General features: G+C 37.4%; 2 protein-coding genes across 2 annotated transcripts; one reads left to right on the top strand and one right to left on the bottom strand.

The window, feature by feature from the left end:
- The first annotated feature begins 605 nt into the window (after positions 1-605).
- On the top strand, positions 606-9,500 carry LOC131802112 (uncharacterized). Its single transcript, XM_059121498.1, has 7 exons — positions 606-693; positions 905-1,189; positions 1,249-2,007; positions 2,240-2,369; positions 5,748-5,933; positions 6,005-6,143; positions 9,205-9,500. Exons 1-7 carry the CDS (start codon positions 689-691, stop codon positions 9,333-9,335), a joined length of 1,635 nt encoding a protein of 544 aa, XP_058977481.1. The 5' UTR covers positions 606-688; the 3' UTR covers positions 9,336-9,500.
- LOC101891008 (uncharacterized) lies at positions 9,481-13,307 on the bottom strand. The gene is made up of 3 exons (XM_005183468.4): positions 12,654-13,307; positions 9,832-9,977; positions 9,481-9,761 (listed from the first exon to the last, which is right to left on the bottom strand). The coding sequence occupies exons 1-3, from the start codon at positions 12,961-12,963 to the stop codon at positions 9,534-9,536; spliced, it is 684 nt and encodes a 227-aa protein (XP_005183525.2). The 5' UTR covers positions 12,964-13,307; the 3' UTR covers positions 9,481-9,533.
- Between the last annotated feature and the right edge of the window lie 226 nt (positions 13,308-13,533).

Below are 13,533 nucleotides of genomic sequence, written 5' to 3'. Positions count from 1 at the left end.
CTTTCATTAAAAAAAAAAGAAAAAAATGCAAAAAAAAAAAATATAAAAATTATGGCGTTTGACTTGGTTGCAGTTTTTTTATCTCACTCTCATGGGTCTATCTACAATCCAAATCCAATTTAGTAATTTTCGTACATTATATAGCACGTACTCGTATAATCAGCCGTTTGTCAATGTCGCAGTGACACTTATAGTAAAATTCATATGTTCATCTCTATTTTAACATAGGTACAGTTGTATGCGAATTTTCAAAACCACTGCCAACTTTGATTCTCATATAAAAATATAAAGATTATAGATCTGTCCGTTAAAAAATATCATGGCATCAAATTAGAACCCTTTGGTACTATTTATACCGTTAAAGTTCGAATTTATTTATAGTATAATTATACTAAACTCCAACAGCGATTCTTCATTTCATATTTCAGAATTATAGCTTTATGTGTGCGCCTAATACAAATAACACCACCTTTCTAGACAATGTATCAAAAACCCAACCTTATCCCGATCTTCGGCCCCTCAGTTAGTCCTTGAAACAATCAATCACTCAACTCTTTTATTTTTATTAATAAATATTTTTTTTTTTCTTTTATTTTCAGATACTTAAATACATAAATCATAATTTAGATGTAATTACTACAAGCACCATTGATTTTGCCAACGACCACGATAGCTTCCGACTCCAAACATGCTGTAAGCCCATCCATATATATGTTTCCATTCTCAGAATGCATTCATTAACGTCATCACTTGTACATAGATTTTCACGTAGCACTTTATCCATTAACAATTTCCACGTTTTACGTTCTTAAAAAAAACACAACAACAAAATCTATAAAGATAATCGACATAACCTCAATACATCCATCCTACAACTTCCACGCCCACCGCACGTTTAAAACAGGCGACAAATTCTGTTGAAAAATCATCAAGAAGCCCTTACAATGGCTGATAGCCGAGAACGAATACGTGGACCATCGAGGGATGGTCGGGAATTTTTGACTAGCCCACGGCAAGTGCTGCGTCGCCTAATGTTGTTATCCGAGGGACGCCAGTATCGGGAAGCTGCTGGAGTTGTTGGTCGTCTGGGACCGTCGGTATTGAGATCTGTTATTGCCGAATTACCAATTGATTTGTTGCTGGAACATTTGCCTCATAGCTCATATCTACTGGAGTCGTTCTTTTCAAGGTAAGACAAGCTAATCGAAGAAAAAAAATCAAATAATATCATATTTCACTTCTTTTCAGATTAATCACAGTCAATCCTTCGCCCAAGCCGGATGTACCCACCGAAGCGGTTCTTTGGCAATTGATCAAACTTTTCTCCAATCCCCATGATCCTGGTCTAAAACAACGATGCCTAAAACTTCTACAATCCCTGGTGCAATATGAACCGAATTTAAGGCACACCATACGAGAGACTCGTAAATCCTTCAATGATGCCGTTCAGGGACTGGGTGTACATGGCCTGACCACAGATGCCTCAGGCCAGTTAATATCCCTGCACATGGCGCTCAAAAGTGAACTGCAAAGACACATCGACACCTACAAAGTGGCCCTACACAAACTGGAAGAGTTGAGCGCAATAACCATAAATCAAGATCCTGCCCATTCCTCCCATCAACGCCTGCTGGCCATAAACTATGGCGATATACAACAGCGTTTAATAGATAATAAAACCATTTTAACACTTCTCGATAAACCTGCTCTCAAACAATTAGCTAGTCTCATTGAAAATCTATCCCAACGTGTTGAGAACGATAAGGAGGTGCTGAAGGCAGTCGGGCAGGTGAAGAGAGTGGATATGCAGGCGAACTTAGAGAAACGACCTGCCGCGGGCTTGCTCATGAATTTTGCCCGTGGCTGTGAAGTTGTTCTACAAATGATGGGGCCAGAAAGCCTGAATGGTCCCAATACCACACCGAGTATTGGTTCGCCCAATGGTGGCAGTAACAGCAGTTGCAGTGATGGCTATCATTCGGATGATTCGGCTAATGAAGAAATAAGGTAACTTTACCATCACTCTCACTTCTGAATAGATTACTCCTCATGTACTTTTTGTTGGAAGTTTGTGCTTCACAAAAAAAAAAAAAAAAAAAACTTTCTCAACTTGGCCAAGTAAGCCAATGGCCTAAAGTGTTTATTAGTTTTTGTTTTTGTGGTTATGACGGATTTCAATTGTTTTTTCTTTATTCTCTGTGGGCTTCTTTTCTCATTTTCGTTTCTCGTTTCATTTTAGCGGCATGGTCTCACAGTATCGCTTGCTGTATCTGGAAAATAGGACAGATACGTTGGAGGCATTGGACAGTTTACCCCAGCTTAAACACGTTCACAATTTGAAAGCAAAAATCTTATTTTCAATAATAGTGGTAAGTATCTAGAAATATCATTATATTATGTTATTGTTGTTGCTTTTTTGTTTTTCAAAATCGTGATGAAATGCGTACCAATATCGTAAATGATTTCACTTGTACCCGAAGACATTTTGATTGATTTGACACACCTAGGCAGATCAAAAAGTCAAACACATTTTATTGAATGAAAGCAAAAGATGTCGGAATTTTAGAACAAGTTTAGATTTGTTCCTTCAACGGCCAATGAAACCGTCACATGCTGCCCGAATGTTGCTCTGCGGTATTTTTGTAGACCCTGCTGCGTCAATGTAGACCGCAGTGAGTTTTCATCTTCGGCGCTTCATCGCAGTATGAGACTTCCCTGCAGCAGTTGACGCCACACATTTCTGTTCAAGTTCCGGATAATGCGTTATTTCTTCAATTCAATTGTGATGGTCTCCGCGGTAAGAATAACGAAATCGTAAGCTTCAGTCGGAAGAACATTAAGGTCGCAGCGATCCAGGAAACGAAGCTGAGTACCACCTGCAAGCTTCAAAGTTGTGATGGATACAACGTACTGAGATAGGATCGATCCAGGGATGGAGGATTAGCAATCCTATTGCACCACTCTATCCAGTACAGACCTAACTCGCCTGAGCTTGACTCTAGTGACCCGTACATGGAATATACCCATAGGTAGCGGTCATGTGTGTCTCACGTTATATGTCTAATACCACTTCACTTCTGGTAGGCAATAACCGTCTGGTGCTAGGGGTTTTCAATGCCCAACATGAATTATGGCATTCCGTCCTAAGTAATGACCAGAGGCATGGCGCTGGCTGAGTAAATTTAAACTCCACGTTTTCACAGTGAATGAGGACGCGCCCACCAGAATAAGGCGAGACTGTCACAGTTCCCCGGACGTATCTATCGTGTCCCCAGGTCTGACGAATGACATAACTTGGCAATCAGTTATTTTTCTAGGCTCAGGCCACCTCCCCATTATTGTCGCCATCAACAGACCACCTGTCTTCAAAGACTCTCAACGCCGCACTTTTCTTAACCACGGCAAAGCCAATTGGCAAGAATTCAGAGAATATACCAATAGCCGCTTTAAAGAACCGTCCAACCCATCTGATGTTCAGGTAGCAGATAGGTGTGACCTACAGGGTGAGATGAAAAAACTGCAACCAATAATCAGACTGCTGTCATTTCTAAGCCACTCGTCCGACAGTTGTTAAAATTATTCCAGTGATAGCTCATTATATTGTTTACAAGCGAAGAAAATCATTTTGGTGAGAAAAAAGTTAGTCGTTATGGAATTTAAGTGTGATAGAGTGTTTGTCTCCTGTCTCGTACCATCGCTCGTTACCGTGATACTGGTAGCGTAGCCCGACGTCAAGGAAGTGGACGAAAAAAAAAACAGCAACGTCAGCAGAAATGGTTCGACAAGTAAAGAAGCGACTTGATCGAAACCAGCGTCGCAGTGGTCGAAAAACGGCTCGTGAGCTGAACATATCGCAATATTCCATTCGACAAATATTGAAAAATGAGCCATTGAAATTCCAAAAAGTTCAAGAACTTACACCGCAGCAGAAAGAAAATAGACTCAAAAGAGATAAAGAGTTGCTTCGCTTGGCCGAAAGTGGTGAACTACCGAATTTTGTTTTCTCCGATGAGAAAACATTCGTTGTCCAGCACTTTTTAAACAAACAAAGTGATCGTGTTTACTTGCCAAAGAGGTCAGCTGAAAATGTGCAACTTCGGTTAGACACCAGAACTAAAGCGCCAGCCATGGTGGGGGTGTGGGCGGCCATAACATCCGATGGTCGCTCTCCGCTCTCATTAATCGGCCGTGGCATTAATTTTGGCCGGAGACCTTGGACATTCCGACAGGACTCAGCACCATCGCACTCAGCACGCGCCACCCAAGAATGGTTTCAAAATAAGGTTCCTCGCTTCATTTCCAGCGCACAATGGCTACCAAAATCTCCGGATACCAATTTTGGAAAGCAAGGTTGGCACTAAAAAAATAACAAAGAGTCGATAACATCTAGCAAGCGCTTCGTCGGAAATGGGCCAAAATACCGCAGAGCTACGTTCGGGCAGCGAGTGGCGTTTTCATTGGCCGTTTACAGGACTTAATTCATGCCAAAGGTGACCAATTCGAACAAATCTTAACTTATTCTAAAATTTGATGATGTTTTCGAAATTTTTTGCTTTCATTCAAAAGAAACAAAAAAAAAAAAAAAATGAAAATGTAAAAATTATGGCGTTTGACTTTGTTGCAGTTTTTTGTATGTCTCCCTGTGTGTCTTTGTGCATTTGTTTGTAACATGAAGAAGTCCAAATGGTTAATAAAAATCGGTTAGGATGAAAGGGTATACAACTTGCTGTCCACTGTGAGTTTAGTCAGGCAAGGAAAATCGTTGAATTCTCTAACTCATTTTTTGAATTACCGAATTTCGGTCATTTTCGAAATTTGTCGGTAAGTTAGCGACGAAATCAAAGTAGTCGCTAAGGCCTACCGATAAATACCAATGTTGTCAACTTTAACTTGATTTCTCTATCAAAATTTTGGGTTTCAAAGTTATCGATTTTTGTCGGTAACTCAAAAACTGAGTTTGAGAATCCCACTACATATCTGCTTACTTATTCTGGTACTATGCCCTCATTTTTACCTAAATTTTGCATTATTGCGTATACGGTGAAACGTAACATTCAACTGCTTCCTTCTTCTTTAGCGCTCATATTACAGGGTGTGGTGTGAAGCACATCACTTATAAAGTAAATTTTTAATTAATACAAATTTTGAAAATAATCGACATTACCTCCTTTTAAAAGTCAAATTATCCAGTTACAATTGTTAAAACCCGTAACTAAAATATTTTACTGCCTGAAGCCTTCCATTAAACTTGATAATTAATAGTCATACACCAAATGATAGTTGCTGTTAAAGTTGTTTTTCTGGACAAAACTTTCATTTTCTAAATTGAAACTTATTCAATCGCCTTGATGGACAGGATCAATTTTCACAATAAAACACCACTTGAAATTATCCATCCAAAGTATTTCATCATTTGCAAATTCACTCAAAATGCCGGCGGCTAATTGAAAAGTTGTGGCCATAAAAACCCACAACACAAATTACCAGTTTCGATTCGAAACAAAGTTATAGCACCGTCAAGTTGATAATTTGAAGTTTTCGTCGATCAAGTTTATTATCTTCGAAAGCAAACCAAAACTTGTCATTACACCACAAACTGGAGCAGTCATTGAAAGGCAACATCATCAATTGAAATTAGTGTTATTGACAATAATGTTTAACTCATGATTAGGACCAGTTAAGAGGCGTCGTTGCGGCCGTTGGGAGTGGAGTCCATTAATATTTTGTTTTCCTTTCTTTATTTGCAGCTTTCATTTCGTCTGTGTCATGGCATGCGCGAACGCAAAGTTATGGAAGTTCGACGAACTCTCAATTGTCCCCTGGATAGTACAAATGAAATAACACTGGCCTTGGATAGATCGATACGTCAGCATTTGCATGATACCATTGACACCTTTCCACTGGGCGAAATCGAAAGATCTGTGTTTAATCAGGTAATATTTTATTTGAAATTACGTGTTAATGAAATATTAGTTGATTATCTCTGTTAATTAATTGATTGCAGGTCCTTTCAACATTACATGAGTACTCATGCTTGGAATCATGTCCCCCGCTTATGCACTTTGTCAGTGCTTGTGTGCGTTTGGCCTGGAAAATGGTTAATCAAAAGGTGCCCTATTATCTGGACAATGATTTTAATTTGGGTGAGTAGAAAAAAAATTTGTCCGCAGACACCATAATCTATTTATAGCAATAAACAAGTAAAAAAGCTGTAAGTTCGGCCGGGCCGAACTTTTAATACCCTCCACCATTTGGTACAAATTTGGCAATTTCCAAAAAATAAAACCCGTTAAAAATTCTGTTAAAATCTTAAAAGTACCGAATGCTTATACGACGACGTGGGCCTGCATAGGCAACTTTTGTCATAAATTATTACAGTATTTAAATGCGAAACTTGAAGAAAAATCTGTTTATAATGTAGCTAAAATCGTCAAAATACCGAATATGGGGGTACCGTTATATAGGGGCTATACGAAGACGTAGACCTGCACAGACAATTTTCTGGCATGGGCTGAAGTATCCATTACGAACTTCAAATACCAAATTTGAAACGATTCCGGTAAACAATGCCGCTAAAATCATCAAAATACCGAATATCGGGGGGTACCGTTATATGGGGGCTATATGAAGACGTGGACCTACATGGCTAATTTTTTGATTTAGGATGTAGTATCCATTACGAACTTCAAATACCAAATTTGAAACGATTCCGGTAATCATTGTCGCTAAAATCATCAAAAAACCGAATATCGGGGGGTACTGTTATATGGGGGCTATACGAAGACGTGGACCTGCACAGATAATTTTCTGTCTTAGGCTGTAGCATCCATTACAAACTTCAAATGCCAAATTTTAAATAATTCCGGTGAATAATGTCGCTAAAATCATCAAAATACCGAATATCGGGAGGTACCGTTATATGGGGGCTATATGATAACTTGGACCTACATGGCCCATTTACGAACTTAACCTGCCTACTGGGAAAAAATGCATGTGTGCAAAATTTTAGCTTTCTATCTCAATTTGTTCGGAAGATAGCGTGATTACAACAGACAGACAGACAGACACACAGACAGACAGACGGACATGGCTAAATCGTCTTAGAATTTTACGCTGATCAAGAATATATATACTTTGTTGGGTCTGACATGAATATTTCGAGGAGTTACAAACGGAATGACAAAATTAATATACCCTCCATAGTATGGTGGAGGGTATAAAAAGAGTTTATATCAATTTAGCTATACACGATCTATTCTATCTATCTATCTATCTATCTATCTGTCCATAGAGTTTGCACTGAAAACTGTATATAAATAAAAATCTGTGTAAGATTTTCTAAGATCTATAATTTTGGTATTTTGAAAGTTTCGACACCAATTTTCAACCAGATCAGCTTCAATTTGACACTCAAAATTATCCTTTTTAAGTTAATTTACTACATAGATCCTCTAGAATGACATCTCCGGATTTTAGTATTTCGAAGTTATCGGCAAAAAAATGAAAATTCGCCTCAAATCAGTAGAATACTGAGTATTGGGGGAACGCTCTCATATAGGGGCTCCATGATATCGTGGACCGATATACAGGGTGAGATAAAAAACTGCAATAAAGTCAATTGCATAACTTTTACATTTTTTTTTAATTTACTGAATGAAAGAAAAAATGTCGGGAATAGCATAACATTTTAGAATAATTTTAGATTTGTTCGAATTGGTCACCTTTGGCCCGAATTATGACCTTCAAACGGCCAATAAAACCATCACACGCTGCCCGAATGTTTCTCTGCGGTATTTTGGCCCATTCCCGGCGAAGCGCTTGCTTGAGGTGATCGACACTTTGGTATTTTTTAGTGCCAACCTTGCTTTCCAAAATACTCTAGTCACAATAGTCCAACGATGAAGCGAGGAACCTCATTTTGTAACCATTATTGGGTGGTGCGTGCTGAGTGCAATGGTGCTGAGTCCTGCAGTCAGTGGCCAAGATTTAATACACCCTCCAGAATATTTTCGCGATAATATTCTGCATATATTCTGATGCCATGGTCGATTAATACGAGCGAAGAGCGACCATCGGCTGTTATGGCGGCCCACACCATCACCATGGCCGACGCTTAAGTTCTGGTGGCCAACCGAAGGTGCACATTTTCAGCTGACCTCTTTCGCAAGTAAACACGATCATTTTGATTCTTTACAAACCGCAGGACAACGAATATTTTCTCATCGGAGAAAACCAAATTCGTCAGTTCACCACTTTCGGTCAAGCAAAGCAACTCTTTAGCTCTTTTGAGTCTATTTTCCTTCTGTTGCGGTGTAAGTTCTTGCCGAATGGAATATTGCGATATGTTCAGCTCACGAGCTATTTTCTGCCACTGCGACGCGGGTTTCGATCAAGTCGCTTCGTTACCTTTCGAACCATTTCTGCTGATGTTGCTGTTTTCTTCCGTCCACTTCTTTGACGTCGGGTTACGTTACCAGTATCACGGTAACGAGCGATGGTACGGGAAACAAAAGGTTTATTCACATTTAAATGCTGGAGTCCTCTAAGGATAGCCACTTGTTGTTTTCCAGCCAATTGTAAAGAAATCACCCTATCACGCTTGAATTCCGTCACGAATAACTCTTTTTCTGGAAAATTTTCACCAAAATACTTTTGTACGCTTGTGTACAATATAATGAGCTGTCACTGGAATTATTTGACAGCTCTCGGACGAGTGGCTTAGAAATGACAGCAGTCTGAAGTTGGTTGCAGTTTTTTCATCTCACCCATAGTTTCCTATGTCGGGGACCAATATTTCGAGGTGTTACATAATTTTTGGCCCAATCAAACCAATAATACCTCCAACACATAGTGTTTAGGGCATAATAAATACTCACAGTTATTTTAATGCAAAATTCACAGTTTCAGGTCTTTGTCTGCACTACATACAAAATTTCATACTAAATTGTAATTTTCGTACACTGTATAGCTCTATGGTACTATATTTAATGTGTAAGTCGAATTTCCAAAAGATAATCCCAGATTGAGCCTCACTTAAAATTTCAAGACTCTAGCTTTAGTTTTTTTCGTCTAGGCGTTTATGAATCAGTCTGTCATTTTGTTAATATAGTTTGTTGAACATAAGTAAGCTAAGAAATATCAATCAGTTCCACCATAACCCATCATTCTCATACTCTTATTTATCTCTCCCTCTGCCTCAAACAGGTTTCTTACGCCCCGAAAAACATGAACGCCATGCCCAAGCCGATCGTCGCTCGGATTTAATTAAATCCTTCCTGTGGCCAGCCCTGATGCAAAACACCCATTGTGTGTTTAAGGCAATTGTGGTGACTTAAAACCTGCAGCCTTTTCAACGATAGTATATAAGACCATAGAAAATACGTTTTTAAATAAGTTCTAAATTTTGTACATATTCATCTTAATGATTTTAAAATAAAAAAACAACAAATAATTAAAATAAATAAAAAATACATAACATATTAAAATAAGCAATAACTAAAATAAATAAATATCGAATAAAATTTTAAAACATTTTATACAACAATGGGCCTTAAGACTAAACTCAAGGTGCACTCTTTATTTGTACATTGCAATGTGTTGTGCCTGTAGAATTCTATAATATCGTTTGGTGTCTGGTACAAACGTTCCTCACGTTTCTCCTGACCTATGGCAAATAGTTCCGTACCCGGTATTTGTCGAATAAATAAATGGAAGAATTGTTTTCGGGCATAAATGCTGACAATGTATTTAATACTGATGTCCTGAAAGAAGAAAAGTCAAATGGTTTTATTTGTTGGATGTTGAGGTGCTATAAAAATTATTCATCTTTACCTCTTCTTTGTAAGGCCTCACCAGGCAAGTACCATCCTCCCTTCCGGTGAGTATTTCTTCTGCTGTTGCCCGATCAACGGTACGATAAAATGGCTCAGTTTCGATTTTTCTTTTTTCGATTTGTAAATAATTGGCATCAATGTCATCTAAAGTGGAGGAGGAGTAGATGAGGAAATGCAGTAAGATTTATATACATAATGTGTAATAAAAATTAGTTTTAGAAATAAACAGTGTGAACAATTTTTAAATCTAACTTTCAATTTTATATGACCATCTTTGTAAGATTCGAGTTTCTGAATATTGATTTTTCAAACATATTCAATGTTTTTTTTTTTTTTTTTTTGATTTTTCCCACCGAGGATTTTCAAAAGATATTAAAAAAAACTCCAATCGTGTATTCTTGATCCCGGAAGTTTTGATAGTGGATTTTCAAGGACATTTTTAAAAGTTTGAATTTTTCGAAAATATTCGCGATTTTTTCAAAGATGTTTTTGGAAAAATTATCAATCGGGGGTTTTTCATTTATACTACAAATTTTTTTAAGGATATTTAATGAAGGTTTATTTTTACACCACATAGTGGTAAGGGTATTATGTCTTTGTGCATTTGTTTGTAACATGGAGAAGGAAACGAGATAGACCCATAGTTACTTTTGAGAACCTTCATAGAATCACTTTCTGAGTCGATTTATGCATGTCAGTCCGTCAGTCCGTCTGTCCGTCCGTCCGTCCGTCTGTCCATGTATTTTTGTGAACAAAATGCAGGTCGCATTTATTATCCGATTTAGATAAAATTTTCCAAACAATATTTTTTTGGACCAAGGACGAACCCTATTGAAATTGGTGAGAATCGGATCAAATTTAGATATAGCTCCCATATATATCTTCATCCGATTTCGGGTTAAATGTGCACCAAATGTCCACTATCAGTCCAAATTACCTGCATTTTGGCACACCCAACCGAGTTCGGCCTAGAAGCAAGTATATCAAATTTGGAGAAAATCGGTTCAGATATAGCTATAGCTCCCATATATATCTTTCATCCGATTTGATCTTTAAGTCCCTCACATTCCTACTATGCACTCCACAACCGTGATATTTGGTACCAGGTATTAGATGGAGCACAGAAATAGCTGTTTTAAATTTTATCGAAATCGGTTCAGATTTGGATATAGCTCCCATATATATCTTCATCCGATTTCGGGTTAATTGACCACCAAATGGCCAATATCAGCCCAACTGGCCCGAATTTTGACACATGTGACCGAGATTAGCCTTAAAGCAAATACAACAAATTTGGAGAAAATCGGTTCAGAAACAGGTATAGCTCCCATATATATGTTTTATCCGATTTGGTGTTTAAGCCTCTCACATTCGTAATATGCACTCCACAAGAATGATATTTGGTAGCAGATATAAGATACAGCCCAGAAATAACTGTTTGTAATTTTATCGAAATCGGTTCAGATTTGGATATAGCTCCCATATATATCTTCATCCGATTTCGGGTTAATTGTGCACCAAATGGCCGATATAAGTCCAAATGGACTGAATTTTAGTACATCGGACCAAATTCAGCCTAGAAGCAAGTATATCAAATTTAGTGAAAATCGGTTCAGATATAGATATAGCAACCATATATATGTTTCATCCGATTTAGTGTTTTAGTCCCTTACATTCGTAATATTCACTCCACAACTCATTAGCTCTTCGAGTCTATTGTCTTTCTGTGGCGGTGTAAGTTCTTGAACTTTTTGGAATTTCAATAGCTTTACCCCGAGCTCATTTTTCAATATTTGCCGAATGGAATATTGCGATATGTTCAGCTCAGGAGCCATTTTCCGTCACTGCGACGCGGGTTTCGATCAAGTCGCTTCTTTACTTTTCGAACCATTTCTGCTGATGTTGCTGTTTTCTTCCGTTCACTCCATTGACTTCGGGCTAAGCTACCAGTATCACGATAACAAGCAATGGTAAGAGACACAAAAGATTTATTCACACTTAAATGCTGAAGTGCTCTAACTTGTGGTTTTCCAGTCAAATATGAAGAAATCATCACGAATAACTCTTTTTCTGGAAAATTTTTAACAAAATGTTTTTGTACGCTTGTAAACAATGTAATGAGCTGTCACTAAAACCATTTTAACAGCTTTTGGACGAGTGGCCTTGAAATGACAGCAGTCTGAATTTGGTTGCAGTTTTTTCATCCCACCCTGTATTTTAAATTTTTAGAAACATTTTGTGGATGACCTTATTGGATCCTATGGGATCTTCTATTGTCGATTTTTTAAGTATTTTTTTTTTTTAGATTAACGTAGATTTTTTAAAAAAAGTTTTATTAATGATCTTTGTTTTTGACTATTGTTGGGAATAGCTCCACCTTTTTAGACAGCCCAACGAGGATTTTTTTTAAATTGTTCAGCTGTTAATTTTTTCAGGCGTTTTTTATTGTTTTGAAATGCTTTTGACTAAACTTTCAAACTAATATTAACCAAGAAAAACTCAAATAATCAAAAATAACCTATACAATATAAGTTTTTATATATCCAAAGTAGTATTGCCTCTCGTAGGAAACAATTAACTAACTTTCCTGTCCCGTGAAAATTATATACGTTCATAAATGTGTATTATTATCAGCTGCCATTGTACAAAATAATTAGCACATTTTATTATTGTTATTCTTAAGCGCACTTCAATAAATGCAAATATTATTTAATAAAATTTATCTATAAGCTCATCCCCATCAAAACTTTGCCCACAAATTGCGAATGAATGAATGAGCTACGTATCGCTCATTCCCGAATGTCTCTTTTAGTGACTTACCCACAATGACATAATCGTGTTGTGTTCTCCCCATTTGTTGTTGCCTCAAGTCCATTCGATTTTCGGGGGGATAGTATGCGCCGTCATCCGATAAATCGGGCAATTGATGTTTTAAACAACAACAACTAGTTCTGCTACCATCGCCAGCGTAACCACTGCCGTCATCGCCGTCGTCATCGATGGGGCAGCAATAACAGCAACAGCACAAACGTTGCGAAGCACATGCCGAACATTTGCTGGCAAGATTAGAAAAGAACCGGGCAAGTAAGTTGTGTAAAACCGTCCAATAGACACGTATAGACCAACACATAGTTGGAGCCCAAGAGACGACTTCGACGCTAACGTGTTTGAATGGTGTTTTTATTTTTGTTTTGGTTTTCGACTTAACCAGATTTTAATTTTGAAAACAAATATTTGTTTTGGTTAATTTGTGTATGTTGTTTTTTTTTCTTTTTGTTTATTTTTTGGTTTTTCATAAATTTTGCACGTGTAAACCACGAAACATAATTTCACACAATTCTTTAAATTTTTAATTTCGTTTATTTTAAGTAATTATTATTTTTTTAGTTTATTTTGTCTGTTTTTGAAAACCATATAGATTTGATGCGAACAACTGAGAGATATGAGATCGCACAGCGACATGTTTACGATATGAGATCTTAATGAATACTAAACAAATTCCAGCTCAAAAAAATTATACATATTAATGAACGGCGGATTGTGTTTCATTGACGAGGTGGGTATGATGTGTGAGTGAATTTTAAAATATGACCAATTGAAGGGATTATTTGAGAAAATATGTCTTGTTTTTCATGTTTTTTCCTTTTTCGAAAAGAATAACAGGAGAATGTCTGCCTTTTATACCAAGAAGGCTTCAAAA

Source organism: Musca domestica, unplaced genomic scaffold, assembly GCF_030504385.1.
Source record: "Musca domestica strain aabys unplaced genomic scaffold, Musca_domestica.polishedcontigs.V.1.1 1, whole genome shotgun sequence".
In the NCBI taxonomy this organism is placed as follows: domain Eukaryota; kingdom Metazoa; phylum Arthropoda; class Insecta; order Diptera; family Muscidae; genus Musca; species Musca domestica.
The sequence above is the reverse complement of the archived record's forward strand: the minus strand, read 5'-3'. Positions and strand labels throughout refer to the sequence as shown.

Bases quoted from the DNA above. Each gene is read 5' to 3' on its own strand.
- LOC101891008 (XM_005183468.4), bottom strand. From the start codon at position 12,963: ATGTGTTGGTCTATACGTGTCTATTGGACGGTTTTACACAACTTACTT. The intron at 9,978-12,653 runs GTAAGTCACTAA...CCTCCACTTTAG, and splicing joins ACACGATTATGTCATTGTGG to ATGACATTGATGCCAATTAT. The intron at 9,762-9,831 runs GTAAAGATGAAT...TTCTTCTTTCAG, and splicing joins TGAGGCCTTACAAAGAAGAG to GACATCAGTATTAAATACAT.
- LOC131802112 (XM_059121498.1), top strand. The intron at 2,370-5,747 runs GTAAGTATCTAG...CTTTATTTGCAG, and splicing joins TCTTATTTTCAATAATAGTG to CTTTCATTTCGTCTGTGTCA. The intron at 6,144-9,204 runs GTGAGTAGAAAA...TGCCTCAAACAG, and splicing joins GGACAATGATTTTAATTTGG to GTTTCTTACGCCCCGAAAAA.